At 49.6% G+C, this 16,752-nt stretch overlaps 1 protein-coding gene across 2 annotated transcripts in view; it reads left to right on the top strand.

Annotated features, from left to right (window-relative positions):
* The window catches only part of LOC133353957 (FERM, ARHGEF and pleckstrin domain-containing protein 1-like), a 104,607-nt gene that overhangs the window by 42,323 nt on the left and 45,532 nt on the right, over positions 1 to 16,752 (top strand). For both annotated transcript variants that reach the window (XM_061570491.1, XM_061570490.1), the window contains exons 5-12: positions 854 to 932; positions 5,383 to 5,480; positions 6,967 to 7,081; positions 8,970 to 9,117; positions 10,638 to 10,733; positions 12,216 to 12,379; positions 14,876 to 14,944; positions 16,031 to 16,115. In XM_061570491.1, the coding sequence (XP_061426475.1) occupies positions 854 to 932; positions 5,383 to 5,480; positions 6,967 to 7,081; positions 8,970 to 9,117; positions 10,638 to 10,733; positions 12,216 to 12,379; positions 14,876 to 14,944; positions 16,031 to 16,115 (854 nt within the window). The remainder of the gene's footprint in view (positions 1 to 853; positions 933 to 5,382; positions 5,481 to 6,966; positions 7,082 to 8,969; positions 9,118 to 10,637; positions 10,734 to 12,215; positions 12,380 to 14,875; positions 14,945 to 16,030; positions 16,116 to 16,752) is intronic.

The following is a 16,752-nucleotide window of genomic DNA, read 5'->3' as shown; positions in this document are numbered from 1 at the left end:
AGGCAGCCTGGCAGCATTCCGGAAACTATCGACAGGGAATCTGAGCCATAATAGAGTTAGTTTGGCTTCGATCGCGTTAATATAAATGTGTCGTTAAACCCGCCACCACCCGACACAGCCAATTAGTATGCATTTGTAAATGTTGTGGATTTACTCTCCAACACACCGGTGTGCTGTACTAGTAGCGAATTGGCCACGTTCTGTTTACGTGACAAACCTCACGAATTGGTTGTCGGGTCGTGGCGGGTTTAAGGACACGTTTATATATTTACGCGATCTAACCCAAAACACCTCTATTATGGATAATATTGGTCCCGAAAGCCAACGTGTTAAATAATCTCCGCCATGAGTCAAATAATAATTTTGTAAGTGTATGATGCAATGAATGTGTTGAGCCAGAGAATCGATTTAAGTTGCGTGAAGTTTGTTAAACACGTGGCGCATTTCCGACACAAATCTGCAACCAGATCGCATGAATACTCGTCAACTGTAAACATTCTATACAAATTTTTATCCTTTGTGTCTTTTGGTAAAGCCACGTAGATAGAAAAAGAATGAAATTATCACGACGTTTCCATCGCAACGCAAAAATATAGCGAGAGCTGCCTGGCTACATTTTTTCACCTGATGATGATTGCTTGTGTTGCGATCGAAACGTCGTGATAATTTTATTATTTTTCTATCTATGTGGCTTTGCCAAAAGACCCAAAGAATATAAATTCCTGCAGTCACGAAAGCTTTAAGTTAAGATTCTATACAATGTCATGCTCGTAGTACATTGCAATGCTATGTTAATTAGCGCCATGCATGCTGACGTGCCTGTACGTGCGTGCGTCCGTGTATTCTCTTCCAGAGCCAAAAAACGTCGTTTTCAAACTCGGGGTGAAGTTCTTTCCTGAAGACTCGAGCCAGCTGCAAGAGGAAATCACAAGGCAAGGACCAGAACACTCAGAGACAAAGATCCCGTGTAGACTTTTTTTTGTTTGTTGCGGTTTCACCCGATTCAAGAGCCGAATGGCTCACAGGGCTATACCTAATAAATGAACTTGAACTTGACTTGGGGAGCAAGGACTATCTAGCGAGTAGCACCTAATAAAGGCCGCCACTGCACACGAGGGTTGCGGGTGGCCATCACCACACCCGGCTTGTATTTGTCTCTCCAGCGGCGATGTTTAAAGTCACCGGCGAAGTCACCCTCCGCCCTCTTTGCTACGAAGCCCCCTGTCCGACTCGTGACCACGAGCGGGCTTCATCTTGCCGTATTTCTCCGGATAGATGGGACGTACTTTTGTTTTTGTAGCAGTTTTGTAACAAAATACAAACATTGGGGGTTTGAGGGGTGCGTATTACAATCCGCTTAAAACCTGGCCACCTGGACACGCAAGTTGGGGTTACGCACATGACGTGGGCTCCTGTGTGCAGTCACTGCTGGGGCAGGCTGAGAACGATTGGCACGGTTGGCTACGTATGGTGCGAAAGAAGTTCAACGTATGTGCACACGTACAAGCTCGACTTCACTCGAGGAGCCGGTTTAATCGCGGGCGGCCGAAACCCAAACTTTAAACCCAGCTGTGACCTCTGAGCCAACTGGTGGCCGCCTAAGTTTTTGTGTTTTTTGGTTTGCGCTCCAACATGCCTCTCGCCCCGCTGCCCTAATTCTCTTCCGTGTCCGTGCTACACGCCAATCGAGCATTATTCGTGTGATTTCTCCCATCTCTTGTGCCGACCTCCACCTCCCCCTCCCCCCTCCCCTCGCCGTCTCGTTCATTCATTCGTCCGTTGTCCGACTGGTGTAGGGGCCCCCCTGCTCTGTGTGTGCAGGTGCCGGCCTGTGGAGATCTTCACACACAAACTGTTGCCTTGGTCCTCGGCAGTTTTTAATTTGCCGCCCGTTATCCCCGTCGAGCGCAGCAGCGTGACCTTTGAAACGCTCCTTTTTTGCAGTTTATTGACTGAGCTAATGCATTCTCCTGCAGATGAACCAAAGGGCATTTACGCACCTGTGTGTGTGTGTGTGTACTGGGTACGTGCGAGTGTGTGTGTATGTGGAGTTCGATTCCCGCTCACGGCCAACACCAGTGACGATAATCTGAATCGGTCCTGGACCTCCCCTAGGTCGACTCAGCCTTAAATGAGTACCTGGTGAGGTGTGTAAAAACATCGCCACCGGGGAGACAAAGGCGGTCAGGCGTGGTGCTGGCCATCCACCCCATCATGTACTGTGCTGGCATTCATAGGTGCTCGCTAACAGCACTTGCCCTAACAGTCTGTTAAGGCTATGTGGAGGAGCTTTGTCTTTGTGTGTGGAGTTCGATTCTTGATCACGGCCAACACCAGTGACGATTATCTGAACCGGTCCTGGGTCCCTAGGTCGACTCAGTCTCAAATGAGTACCTGGTGCGATTTGTAAACATCGCCACTACGGAGACAAAGGCGGCCGGGCGTGGTGTTGCCCACCTACCCCTTCGTGTGCTGTGGCGGCCTTCATAACAGCACTTGCCCCAACAGTCTCTTAAGGGCTATACGGGGATATTTGTCTTTGCATGTACTGTATGTGTGTGTGTGTGGAGCTATATGTGTAGGTATACAGAATACGTGCATGTATGTATATGCCTATGCATATTCCAGTGTCTGTATGTAGGTTGCACGCACGTATGTTTGTGCTTCGACACTCCTCGTGGCCTCGAGGCGCACCTAGCCTGGTACGAGCACCAGCATTCCGTTAATCGGGGATGTTGTTACCGTACGGCGCGACTACATTTGAAGTGCTGTAATCATCGGTTGGTCGCTTGACCCTGGCCGGAGCGTCACGTTCCCTGACGAGACGATGCCGGGGGAGCCAGCAGCTGTCCCCGAAGCGCCGAGCCGAGCCCGGTGCACGACCGCGAGTTGTTTGACGTCGGCCTCGACAGCGCACGTCAAACGCGGTCTTCTCCGTCGCGGCAGAAGTGTAAAAAAACAATATTAAAATAAAAATAATAAAATGCCGCGGGAGCTCTGACGGCACAAATCTGCTCACGCTGGGAGAAATAAATTAAATCCTGCCCGGCACAGACTTAATGCGGCGGGCAGTCGGGCCTAATTTGTTGAGTTGCCGAGCGACTGACAAAGGACAAATTTGTCACCGTGGCCTTTTCAAAACTCGGGGAGAGGACCCCGGGGTAAGGTCGCGCATTTCCGAAGCAGAAATGGAACCGATGCAATTTTCACAACCGAGGCCCGAGTGAAAGTGCACACACTTCTACGCAAGCAGTCGGGATCCGCTGGAGATTTTAGTCACTCGGGGTTTCTATCGCGAGACGTCACGCCGCCAGCGCCGCCGAGGATTTATCTTGGCCCAAGTTTATCGCCGCGATGCTGTGGTCTTAAGCTTCCAAAATTGGATTCCGATGCCACTCCTTTTTAATTTCACTGCAAAACGCAATGTCTCAATGAAGAATCACCACGCTTGCGTTCTGATGGAATCCGGCGCTGACAAATCCACTCACTTCCGCCGAGTGGTAATCTGCGGAAACACCCCGGGGGGGAGGGATGCGAACGCTCGGCAACGGAGCTGTCTGAGCGATGAGAATTCACCCGGGACGATGTTTATCGGGAACGCGTGCGTCGGCCCAAGAGAAACGCAACGCTTCATTTAAAAGGGCTGTCGCCCGAAACGTTAAACCCCGCGGCGATCTTAGACGTTCGTTGCGGTGATTTGGGCATCGCAAACGTTCGTCGTCGTAGTTTTGTTCGCATTTTTGTTAAGCGGTTCGGCCCGCTTTTTTATTCATGGCGATGGCGGTTTTCATTTGAGCACGGCGCAGCGGCAACGTTTTTTTGTTGTTTTCGAAACGGGACGTTCAGCCACGGGTGATGTTTCCACGCGGTCAGGGGCCGTACCATTTCTATTATCTTACGAGCTCCAAAGCATGAGCACATTTTCTTTGCAGCAGCGGCTCTCAGAGTGCGGTTCCCCCAGACCACCGGTGGTCTGCGACGCTCCGCCACGTGGTCCGCCGGGTGATGCGAACACAGCTTGATCCGGAAATAATGACGACGTATATAGACACGTAGAAGGGAAATAATAAAATAATAAAAATTAAACATAATAAAATTACTTCCCTTCTACCTGACTTTACCGAAAGAACCAAGAAGATGAATCCCTGCAGTCACGAACGCTTTAAATCTAAATTTAACGTATATAGACCTTTTTTTCAGACAATAATTCATATTTAACTCGTGATATTTAATTAAAAAATTAACTTAGGTAAACTGCCCTGATGTAACTACCCTACCCCTAAGATCTAAATGCTCCTCCCTCCCCCCTGCCTAAAAACAAGCCTTACAGCTGCGTTTACTTTTTTTTTTAATTACGCTTCGATAATATGAATAATAATGTTATATTCGTGGTATTTTGAGAGAGAGGTAAATGCGTTTTGTCAGCAACGGTGGAGGTCTGGGCGGTTCGTGGAAATGTTTGAGTTGGCCGCGTGGTGTGCGGGCCCAAACAGCGTTTGAGAAGCACCGCTCTGCAGCGTCTTAATATGCGTACACGTTTTGATGCTTACGTATAAACAATTTGTCTTGCTTCGTATTTTGATACCGGAGGAACAGCACCGCGGTGAGAGAGCCCTTGCGGTTGAGGCTAACACGGCGGTCTGTGCGGTGCGTCCCCCCTACCTCCACCGCGTGTGTGTGTGTGTGCGCGTGTGTGTGTGCGCGTGTGTGTGTGCGTTGTGGGGAGCGGTAGTGTAGCGGTTAGCGCGCTGCGCTATGAACCTGGCGACCCGGGTTCGATTCCCGCTCACGGCTAACACCAGTGACGATTATCTGAACCGGTCCTGGGCCTCCCCTAGGTCGACTCAGCCTTAAATGAGTACCTGGTGCGGTGTGTAAACATCGCCACTAGGGAGACAAAGGCGGTCGGGCGTGGTGCTGGCCACCCAACCCCCTCGTGTACCGTTCCGGCCTTCATAGGTGCTCGCTAACAGCACTTGCCCCTACAGTCTGTTCAGGCTATACGGGGGATCTTTATCTTTGTGTGTGTGCGTGTGCGTGCGTGTGTGTGTGCGTGCGTGTGTGCGTGCGTGCGTGTGTGTGCGTGTGTGTGTGTGTGTGCGTGCGTGTGTGTGTGCGTGCGTGCGTGCGTGTGTGTGTGCGTGCGTGTGTGCGTGTGTGTGTGTGTGTGCGTGCGTGTGTGTGTGTGTGTGCGTGTGTGTGTGTGTGCGTGCGTGTGTGTGTGTGTGTGCGTGTGTGTGTGTGTGTGCGCGCGTGTGTGTGTGTGTGCGCGTGTGTGTGTGTGCGTGCGTGTGTGCGTGCGTGTGTGCGTGTGTGTGTGTGTGCGTGTGTGTGTGCGTGTGTGTGTGTGTGTGCGTGCGTCTGCGTGCGCGTGTTGCACAGGTACCAGTTCGCGCTGCAGGTCAGACAGGACCTCCTCGCGGGTCGCCTGGTGGCCAGCGAGATGTCCTCCTCACTCATGGCCGCGTGCCTCCTCCAGGGTGAGTGAAGTGGAGTCGCTCAGGGTCGGTCGGTGAGTGTGTGAGCGATTCAGGGTGAGTGAGTGAGTGGCTCGGAGTGGGTGAGTGAAGAGTGATTCGGAGTGAGTGAGTGAGTTATTCGTGACCTTAAAGTCATTCGCATTTGACAGTAACACCGTACCCACTCTCGTGTTCACACTCAAACGCAGGCTCCCGATCGTTTACTTCCACCAGGCCGCCTGAAGCTCGCACGTAAACAAAAGTCACTCTCGCGCTCCCCGCATCGCTCGCACACTAACACGTGAGGCCTGCGTGCAGTCCCGTTGGAGCGAAACGCCTTTTGCCTTTTATCCGTGCTGGTGCGGGGGAAGAAATCGACAGATCCTATTATTCGCGACTATTTGTTGAATCGCTGCTGTTAACCTCACAACATCGGAGAGGTCAGCAACGAGAGAAAGGGGGCCCATTCCGTCCATCAAGCTCGTTCTGTCAGTAAACTACGGACAAGCTGTGAAGCAGCCACCTACCGTACCAGCGCCAACAATTGCCCAAGCTCTGCGATCCGCCAGTAGTAGGGCGATGGTTGGGCAGACGTGGTGGCGCAGTGGTTAACTCGGTGATCCAGTCACGGCTAACAATAGTGGTGAGTGATATGTGAATGATTCCAGTACAACCCCACCCTTCACCAAGCCGAAAACGGTGTGGTGGTGGGGGGGGGAAGCCCTAATCCTGCAGTGGGTTAGGAAACGTAGCAATCATCACTCCCTGCTGCTGCAAAAAAAAAACCTAACAGGACCCTCCTGCCGGGCAAACAGGCGGAAGAATTGCAATATTTCACGATGGCCCGAGAAACTTTATTGGGGGTTGACGATGTGCCCCGTGGCTCCGGAAAAAGTGTGGACCAATGAGCTCGAAGGGAGGGATGCGGTCGGGAGGGGGGCAGAGGGAGTTGAGTCGTTTCTTGTTACGTGGGTGGAGGGAGGAGCGGTAGTGCAATCCTGGTTCGATTCCTGCTCACGGCCGACACCAGTGACGATTATTTGAAGCGGTACTGGGCTCTCTCCTAGGTCGACTCGGCCTAAAATGTGTACCTGGTGCGGTGTGTAAACATCGCAACTGGGGAGACAATGTTGGTCGGGCGTGGTAATAGCCACCTACCCCCTCGTGTGTCGTGCCGGCCTTCATAGGTGCTCGCTAACAGCACTTGCCCGAACAGCGCGTGTTAAAGGCTATGCAGGGGAATCTTTGGAGGGAGAAAGTCGCCTCTGTCTATTCGTTGGGTCTTTCGGTAAAGTCACGTAGATAGGTTCAAAGAAAAAAAAAAAAACTACGACGTTTCGATCGCAACACAAAGCGGTTATTTTGTTCTTTTCTTTGAACCTATCTACGTGACTTTACCGAAAGACCCAAAGAATATGAATTCCTGCAGTCACGAAAGCTTTTCACCTCTCGTCTATTTATCATTTTCGTGGTGTGCCCCCCTTCCCGACCCCGCTGCCCGTTACAGCCGACGTGAGTGACTATGAGGAGCAGCGGTCGAGTCAGCAGCTGCGGGAGGTGCAGTACCTGCCCAACCAGGAAGTCCTCGCCAACCGCATCCTGGACTACCACCGGCAGTTCGCGTGCGTTCCGCGGTTTTCCTTTCGCTCCTCGCGTCGCGCCGCATTACGTGCTCGCGATCGCAGCTGCGTCACGGCTTGGTCGCCACTTGCCCAAGCACAACGTTCCTGTGTTTTTTTTGTTAATTAGTTTTATTGATCTTCTTGGTTCTTTCGGTAAAGTCACGTAGAATTGAAATAATAATTGAAATAATAATTCCACGTGACTTTACCGAAAGAACCAACAAGATGAATCCCTGCAGTCACGAAAGCTTTAAATCGAAATTTAGTTTTATTGAGCCAACTACGGGGGGGGGGGGGGGGGGTGTACAACTTCTGCGACAGGTGAGTGGTGCATAGCGGGATAGGCAGGCTCGGACAGACGGCCAACGCAGACGTAGCGTTATGTGGTACTTGCGTCAGAACCCTTTTCTTCGGGGAAGGAAGGGGGGAAGAGGGGGGGTGGAGGTGGGGGGGGGGCAGTCAGTCACATTTCAAGTTCAGTCAAGTAAACTCACGGTCTCTGGAGTGGCATTCACGAGAGGGCCCCAGATCTGGGTCAACTCCCCTTCCCTATTCCTCAGTTTCAGACTCAGGTGTTCTAAAGCTGCTCGGGCGATTAGGTTGTTATGCCAGAGGGTGAATGGGCAGGGGGGGGGGCCCATGATTCTTCCAGGAGCTTAGGATGGTCTTTATAACCGAAATGTTAAGTGCGTGGAGAAAGGGCGTGTTGGGGCCTGGTGATACCTTGGGGTTTAAGGCCCAGGAGAGAGCACTCAATGTTTGTAGTATCTTGGTGCCAGACATCGCGTTGTACAGATCGGTTATTTTATCGGAGAATGTCCTGATGGTGGGACAGTCTCAGAAGGCGTGACATGGGACGTGTATGTAATTTAATCTTGACTCGTGTTCCAGAAGTTTTAGATTTACTCAGTTCAGATTTCTCTTTGCTCGCGTTTCGGGGTTGTGTTTGTTAGTCCCTACATATTTGGTGAATCGAGTCGACCCGATAGTGCTATTGGTCTTCTTGGCTCTTTCGGTAAAGTCATGTAGAATGAAAATAATAAAATAATAAAAATAAAACATTAAATAATTCTCACGACGTTTTGGCCACAACGCAAGCAGCCGTCCTCAGGTGGAGAGCAGGTCTGTCGAAAAGACAGAGTCTGAATGTCTTTTCGACAGACCTGCTCTCCACCTGAGGACGGCTGCTTGCATTGTGGCCGAAACAGTCGTGAGAATTATTTTATTACGTTTTATTTTTATAATTTTATTATTTCCATTCTACGTGACCTTACCGAAAGAACCAAGAAGATGAATCCCTGCAGTCACGAAAGCTTTAAATCGAAAAGTGCTATTGGTGTCATGCCGTAAAACGGCTTGTCCATTCGGATCTCTTGCAGAGAAGCTCAACCCCTCTGGAAGTGGATAGCACGGTGATATACATCTGAGATCCTTTCCAGTGGCCTCCGGTCCCGCGCAAGCGTAGGGAATCGATGGCCTCAGCCCGCTTCCCGACGTCTGTGCAAGCAGAAAAAAACAACCAAGCCCCCATCGCATGAAATTTGGTTCTGTGCTTGATTTGGCCTAATCCCAGCTTGGTGAGTTAACTTTACTCTCGGGGCAGAGCGGGTTGGAAAATTCTGCCCCTTACATGTGTGGACCAGAGGTCACTTGAAGAAGGACACTCAGCGGTAACTCCTTGGTGTCCACTTCTGCGAGCCGTTCTCGAACAGGAGAAGGGCTCGCGCCGCTCGGTGAGATTTCATAATCGATGCCTCGCCTCCGTGACGAAATGTAACAACAACTTTGAGATATCAATGGAAAGATACCACCCACCCCCCACCCCGGACGAGCTGTTACCTCTCGTGATGTCTCCTCAACCGTGTCTCTGGTCGTCGGGCTCGTGCAGCGGCCTCTCTCCGGCCGAGGCGGATGTGCAGCTGCTGGAGATCGCGCGCCGGCAGGACACGTACGGCCTGCGCCTGCACCAAGCCTACGACAAGGAGGGCGCGAGCATCAACCTGGCGGTCGGCTACTCCGGCGTCTCCGTCTTCCAGGTGCCGCCGCTCGTTCTCCCTCCGTGCGGCTCGAGCGACGGACATCGAGGCTGCCGTGCAACTTTCTCGTTTTTGTTAATTTTCTTAAAACGTCTTGAAGGATTTTACCTCCCACCTCGAGTGTGGTTGGTGCTGCAACTTTGTGTCGCCGCGGTGGCGCCGTTGATTGGGTGGGTTACCTGCGAGCGAGCCGCCTAATTGGGACGGTGATTGTTCCTCAAAAGGCCACACAACTCTATGTCCATTCATCACCTCCGCCTCGATGATCCGTGAACAGCGGAGCGCCGCGGTGGCGAGATGTTATCTCCCTCGCCTGGTATGCAGGTTGTCGTGGGTTCGATCCCGACACCCTTGTTGAGGCCTGTTGTATATTTGGAGTTTGTGGTGTCTCTCTCCCCGTGGTCGCGTGGATTTTTCTCCGGGTCCTCCGGTTTTTCCCGTCCAGATTTAGATTGAACACGCGTTTAGAGAAATTGGCTGCTATACATTTCCATGCGATAAGCCACTTCATTGAGCTCTTGTTTGTGGCCAGGTCGCTTCTGAGAAAGAGCTAGACAGCTCAGTGGGCCTTATCTGGTGAAATAAAATGTGTTAGTTTAGCGAGTTAATTTGACAGCGATGAGGCTTTGAAGGCAATACCGTCGTTTTGTATGTGTGCTTAACTACAGTATGTGTGCTAAAGTTCAATTTCCATTTAATTTCTATGCTTTACTGTTATACGTGCTCGGTGTTCCCTCGGCATTATTGTTACAGTGCTTGTAGTGTTAACACGCTATATATACATCTCATTTCTTGATGTAATGCCGTTGTAATTATGATTGCTTTAACCAAGAGGCGTCTTTGCCGCCGACATTAGGAGTCTAGTGGACCGCCCGGACTGCATCCTGTCAGTGACGTAGATCGATGTCCTATACTTGGCCTGGCTTAGTATCCTCGAATTGATGTCCATGTCCTTTTTCTTCCACGTGATTGACTGCATGTATTATATATATTTTTAAAAATAATATTAACGAATATTCAGTATTCAAATATTTGTTGTCTGGATACTTTATGTTGTATAACTGGTGCTTTTTTGTAATGTTAAATCTCTCCTAAATTTTATGACGATTGTGCTATCAGCGTCACAGAGCGGTGCATCACCCTGTGTGGTACAGAGCGCACCACATAAGTGGATATCACAGCTATCTCTGAGATTCCTTCTGATTCAAGTGACACTGATCCACACAGAATGGCCCGCGGAAGTTGATATCACTTCATCTTCTTGGTTCTTTCGGTAAAGTCACGTAGAAGGGAAGTAATAAAATAATAAAAATAAAACATAATAAAACATTATTTTTATTTTTTATTATTTTATTACTTCCCTTCTACGTGACTTTACCGAAAGAACCAAGAAGATGAATCCCTGCAGTCACGAAAGCTTTAAATCGAAATTGATATCACTTCTACCTCTGCAATTCCGTAGAGGCTTAACACCTCTTTTAACGTCTGCTGTTGTTTTTTCTCTTTTCCGTTTTTTTTAGAACACAACCAAAATTAACACCTTCAACTGGGCGAAGATACGGAAGCTCAGCTTCAAACGGAAGTACTTCCTCGTCAAATTTCACCCGGACATTGAGGTGAGTGCCGATTCGACAAAGATCAAAGGGTTTAATTCGTTTTGTTGGTGGCATCTATTTGTTTTCTTGTCGTTCGTGCTGCTGCAAACTCCTCTTAACTCGCTGGGCAATTCGTTGTTGTTCTTCATCAACCCATCATCATCATCACCAACCATCACTCCCCCTCTGCTGAAAGCCTCCCCGTGCCACTGCCACCTCTCACGATCTGGCGATGCGATTGCGACGCAGTGGCGAGATGTTAACGACCTCGCCTGGTATACAGGAGGTTGAGGGTTTGATCCCAAACCGAACGATGGCTGTTGTATGTTTGGAGTTTGCATGTTTCCCCGTGGTCATGTGGATATTTCTCCAGGTCCTCGGCTTTTTCACTCCTCATTTGTAAAAAAGACGCGTTATGAGTAATTGGCTGCTGCCATAAATTTCCACGCGATAAGCCACTTCGTCGCGCTATCATTTGTGGCCATGTCACTTGTGAAAAAGAGCTACACAGCTCAGTGGGCCTTACTTGGTAAAATTAAAAACATAGTATGTATGTATAATATGTATAGTATAAATTTCGATTTAAAGCTTTAGTGACTGCAGGGATTCATCTTCTTGGTTCTTTCGGTAAAGTCACGTAGAAGGGAAGTAATAAAATAATAAAAATAAAATATAATAAAATAATTCTCACGACGTTTCGGCCACAACGCAAGCAGCCGTCCTCAGGTGGAGAACAGGTCCGTCAAGTAGACAGTGACTTTACCTATGTAACCAAGAGATGTATAGTATAGATGCAAAAATCCAGTATAGATGCAACAATGGATAGTTGCATCAATACTATACTATACATGTGTTGCGTGGAAAAATCGACACGGAGACGTCTCTTCTGGTAAGGGCTCATGCCAGGTTTATTCGGGGCTTACGCCCAGGAACTAAGTAGGGGCTTACGCCTAACAGTTCTCATGCACTACCGTCTAACTCCCCAGGCAAAGGGTAACTGGGAGGTCCCTAGCACCCACCCAGGCTGTTCGGGCTCTTCCCTCAGCACCGAGCGAGGGATCAGCCAGCTCGGTTGGCCGGGTGAAGTAGCCCCCCCTAGCCTGGTGCTAATTTCCCCTCCCCTGGGTCCCCACGTCTAACCTCTCTGTTCCCGGCCCCTAACGACGACCCCTTCACGTCACCCGTCTCGGCTTATAGATCCCCGGGTGACAAGCCGTCATCCATTCTACACCCCAAGGTGACATGACGTCATCCACTACTCCACAACACATGTATAGTATAGCACATTTATAGTATACTATACATGTGCAACATTCTACACCCCAGGGTGACATGACGTCATCCACTACTCCACAACACATGTATAGTATACTATACATGGGCAACATACATGTCTACTACATTCTAGATGAAGCAATCTATATAGTATAAAATAGATGCAACAATCCATCCCAGGGCGATTTACATCAAACGTGCGTGTACTGTCTGTGTGCGTGCGTGCAGGGTAACTACCAGGACACCCTGGAGTTCAGCATGAAGGGACGCGACGCTTGCAAGGCCTTCTGGAAGGGCTGCGTGGAGAGCCACGCTTTCTTCCGCCTCCAGGACCCGCCGCGGCCCAAACCAAAGTCGGTCCTTTTCAGCCGCGGATCATCCTTCCGCTACAGGCAAGGGCTGGGCCACGCATTTCACTTCCCGTTTGTACGTTCAGCCAACCGCGCTAATCGGAGGTGCCGGGGAGAGGACAACAACAAAAGTAAAAAAAACATTTATTCTAAAGAAATTAGTTTTCAATCGAAATTATTTGAAAGTGCGTAGCTCCCAGTGGCTTCCTGTGTGACGGCCGCATGGGTCAGAGGTCACGAGTACCACCGACTTGGCAGAGAATGACGCCTTACAGTTGAGCTTCTGTCAAATTGGCAACATAATTTTTTTGGCATTGTTATTCAACTTACTCATTTAGATTGCGCTATTGGTATCTGGCCGTGCAATGGAACAAAGATCAGATGTGCTTCTGTGGCCGTCTGGAACGTTCTTCCTTCTGATATTTGGAAGCCACCGGAGGTAGACACTTTTAAATCCAGATTGAAAACTCATTTTTCTAGAACTGGTTTTGTGTTTAGTTTGTTGTCCTTCCCCCGCACCTCCGATTATCACGGTTGGCTACGTACGGTGCGAAATAGGTTCTCCGTACATACATTGGGGATTTCTCGTAGTGGGCAGTGCACCACTCGGAGAATTCCCCCACAAGTTAATGTGACAGATCTACTTTCTGCAGTGACTTCAAATAGACCCTTTACCCAGATATAACGGCACACGTTTTTGACATGCACGTAATATACATACATGTATTTTAACACACCTCGCTCAGCACAGGCCCAAAGGCTAAAAACATCAATCAAAGAATGCTAGTTTCTTGCATTGAGCCAGGTTTTAAACGTGGGCAAATAGTCGCCCAAGAGCACAGAGAAAGCCGCCTGGTCAACTACCCGAACCAGAGAAAAACATCGCGCAAGACTGAGCACATCGTGTGAATGACTTTTTAACATATGGGATTATTTTCTATCCAAGATGATCCCAAGTTTGTTTGTGTAATTGATTGACTCGTAATTATCTGCCAAAGCGGGGGGGGGGGATGCCTTTGGGGCATTGGGCTGTGCCTCAGCCAATTACCAGGGTCTCACTTGTTCTATTCTCGTTATTTAATTACTGACTTCAAGCAGAGCTGTGCTGTGAAGGTCCTGCAAGGGCAAAGGTAGATTTTATTTTAAATTAGCATGGGTCTATTTACCTTATTCGTGAACGTTTTGCACATGGTTCATGTCTCGAGAAGGGAGCATCTTGTTTGTCAAGGGTTGTACATAGCGTCAAGTGACACGTAGCAAACACGTTCACACACACACACACACGTTTTTCAATCTATAACTTACACAACGAATTAGTTGATTTCGTTTAGCCAGGTGAGAACTTCAAGAGACCACGAGGGGTCTCGCTTGACTTGGGGCTCAAAAATGCCGAAAGCAAAACGAACGAAACAAATTTTGACTTAAAACTTTTGACAACTGCAGGAATTCATATTATTGGTTCTTTCGGTAAAGTCACGTAGATAGAAAATGTAAATAATAAAATTTAAATAAAATACAAAATTTAAATTAATTGAAGATAATAAAAGCAAAACAATAAAGTTGCAGCAGTGAAGCAGAAACCACGTTCTCATCAACGTTCTGGGTTCGGTTCCTGAAGAAGCTCTGAGCACGCGCAGTGAAACGTTGGACATCGTGCTGAACGACGCTCGGTACGTCCCGAAAACGCGCCAACCAGAGAGAGCGATAATCGGTGTGTTGAACTTCTCTCTCACCTTACGTAGCCAACCGTGCCAGTCAGGAGGTGCGGGGGAAAGTGCTTAGCTCCAGTGGAACGGACGGAAGAGCGTTCCAGACGGCCACAGAAGCGCATCTAAAAGCGCCGCGCGATTCGGTGACCGTCTTTGTTCGATGGTCAGCCAAAAGCCGCGGCGAGCGCGTGCGACATGTACACCGCGCAACGGAAGTGGAGAGACACAGGCGGCTGGGCGTAGACGGTGTTGGCAAGGCCACCTCTTCAGTCACTCGTCTTAACAGCATGCATTGTCATTATTGTTGTTGTCCTATATCAACCTGCTGTTTTGTTCGAGTTTTATGTACGAATGACTTCTCGTACGATTGTTTAATTCGTCCAAACTCAACATTTTTAACTAAACTATTTAATTTTACCAGGTAAGGCCCACTGAGCTATATAGCTCTTTTTCGGACGCGTCCTGGCCACAAATGGATAGCTTAACAAAGTGGCTTATCATCATGTGGAAATTTATAGCAGCCAAATACACTAAATGCATGTTGATTCTAAATGTGGAGGGAAAATCCGGAGTGCCCGGAGAAAATTCCACGATACCACGGGGAGAACACGCAAACTCCAAATATACAGCAGGCATCCTGGTCGGGATCAAACCCACGACCTCCTGTATACCAGGCGAGGTAGTTAACATCTCGCCACGATGGTGGCTCGGTTTTACGAAACAGAGCCCCGTCACGTTCTCCCAGCTTCAACCAAATGTCGACGTTGTGTGGCGCTAAACCGTGGATTATCTTCACTCTTGTCCTGCGCGTGACTTTCGTCTGGCTCAGCGGGAGGACACAGAAGCAGGTGTCGATGTACGTGCGCGACCACGGCAGCAGGAGGGTGCAGTTCGAAAGGTACGCTTGTGCAAGTCTCCATCGCGGTGTGCACTTAGCCTGGCACAAGCGCCGTTGTGACGTCAACGCCACCTAGTGGCGAATGGCCGCTGTTGTTGTTGTTTCAAGTTTAACCAGGTCAGAACTCAAGAGACAAGCATTGAGTCTCATTTGCAAGAGTCACCTGCTAGGGCAGGGGTCGGCAACCAAAATAACAAGAAGAGCCATTTCTTTCCAATTCGGTACAAAATTCAGTATTTCAAGAGCCGCAATGCATCTGAGTACACGTACTCATCGTCAAGAAGCAGCCCGTAAAGAGCCGCATGCGGCTCCGGGAGCCGTAGGTTGCCGACCCCTGTGCTAGGGCATTAGTGGACGATGATTGCTATGTAAAATCCAATTGAGCAATTTGCGCTGTAACTTTTTTGGATTTACATATGTACGTGCGCTTGTATGTACATGCGTGTGTATGTACGTGCGTGTGTATGTATGTGCGTGCGTGTATGCATGCGGTGGGGAGCAGTGGTGTAGTGGTTAGCGAGCTGCACTACAAACCCGGCTATCCGAGTTCGATTCTCGCTCACGACCAGCACCAAGTGACAACTATTTAAATCGGCCCAGGGCCTCCCCTCGGTCGACTCAAATGAGTACCTGGTGCGGTGTGTAACATCGCCACTGGGGAGACAAAGGCAGCCGGGCGTGGTGCTGGCCACCCACCCCCTCGCGTGCCGTGTCGGCCTTCATAGGTGCTTGCTAACAGCACTTGCTCCAACAGGATCTTTTTTCTTTGTATGAACATGCGTGTGTATGTGTATACATTTGCGTGTATGTGCATGCGTATACGTTTGCGTGTATGTGCGTGCGTATACATTTGCGTGTGTGTGCGTGCATATGCGTGCATACACATTTGCATGTGAGTGAGTGTGTGTGCGTTTTCGTTTGCGTGTGAGTGAGTGTGTGTGCGTTTTTCGTTTGCGTGTGAGTGAGTGTGTGTGCGTTTTCGTTTGCGTGTACGTTTGCGTGTACGTTTGCGTGTACGTTTGCATGCGTATACGCGCGTGTGCGTGATGCTCACACGACTCTGCCCTGTGCTTTCGTGCGTTTCAGGAGGAGCACGAAGATGAGGTCATCTCAGAGCCATCGAGACATCCCTGTGAACCCCCCGCAGCTCACGGCAGAGCCCCCTAAACAGGTACGGCTGGCCCAGCTCGCAACCGTGGCTCGTGCTGGAGGAGTTCATTGCTCGCGTACGCAGGGCACAAGGGGGAGCCTTTGCAGCAGTTCCGCGTCTTCACCGCTGGGCGGCGACGCGACCGAGCGGTAGTGCAGAGGTTGACGGTCTGAACCGCGCGGCCGCCCTGGTTAGTCCTGCGCTTGTAGTAACCGTGGCGATGGCTACGCGCAGTCTGCTTCGCGGTGGACGTTGAAGATCCCCGTGCCAGGCTGTGTGGGCCGGCGGCAAGGTCGAAATTTGCCTATTCTTTTTGTAGTATGTGCAAAGTTCATAAAAAAAACTAATTTCTTAGAATTGTTTCTTTTACCAGGTAAGGCCCACTGAGCTGCATAGCTTTTTTTCAGAAGGGGTCTGGCCACAAATGATAGCTTAACAAAGTGGCTTATCATGTAGAAATGTACAGCAGCCAAATACTCTAAATGCTTGTTGCTAAATGTGGAGAGTGAACCGGAGGACCCCGGAGCAAAATCCATGCGACCACGGGGAGAATATGCAAATTCCAAATATGCAAACATCGTCACGATCGGGATATAATCTACGACCCCCTATACTTCAGGCGAGGTAGTGAACATCTCGCCTGGTGATACATGTGTTT

This window comes from Lethenteron reissneri, chromosome 45 (assembly GCF_015708825.2).
Source record: "Lethenteron reissneri isolate LAM-NWPU_2019-01 chromosome 45, ASM1570882v1, whole genome shotgun sequence".
Taxonomy (NCBI): domain Eukaryota; kingdom Metazoa; phylum Chordata; class Hyperoartia; order Petromyzontiformes; family Petromyzontidae; genus Lethenteron; species Lethenteron reissneri.
The sequence above is the reverse complement of the archived record's forward strand: the minus strand, read 5'-3'. Positions and strand labels throughout refer to the sequence as shown.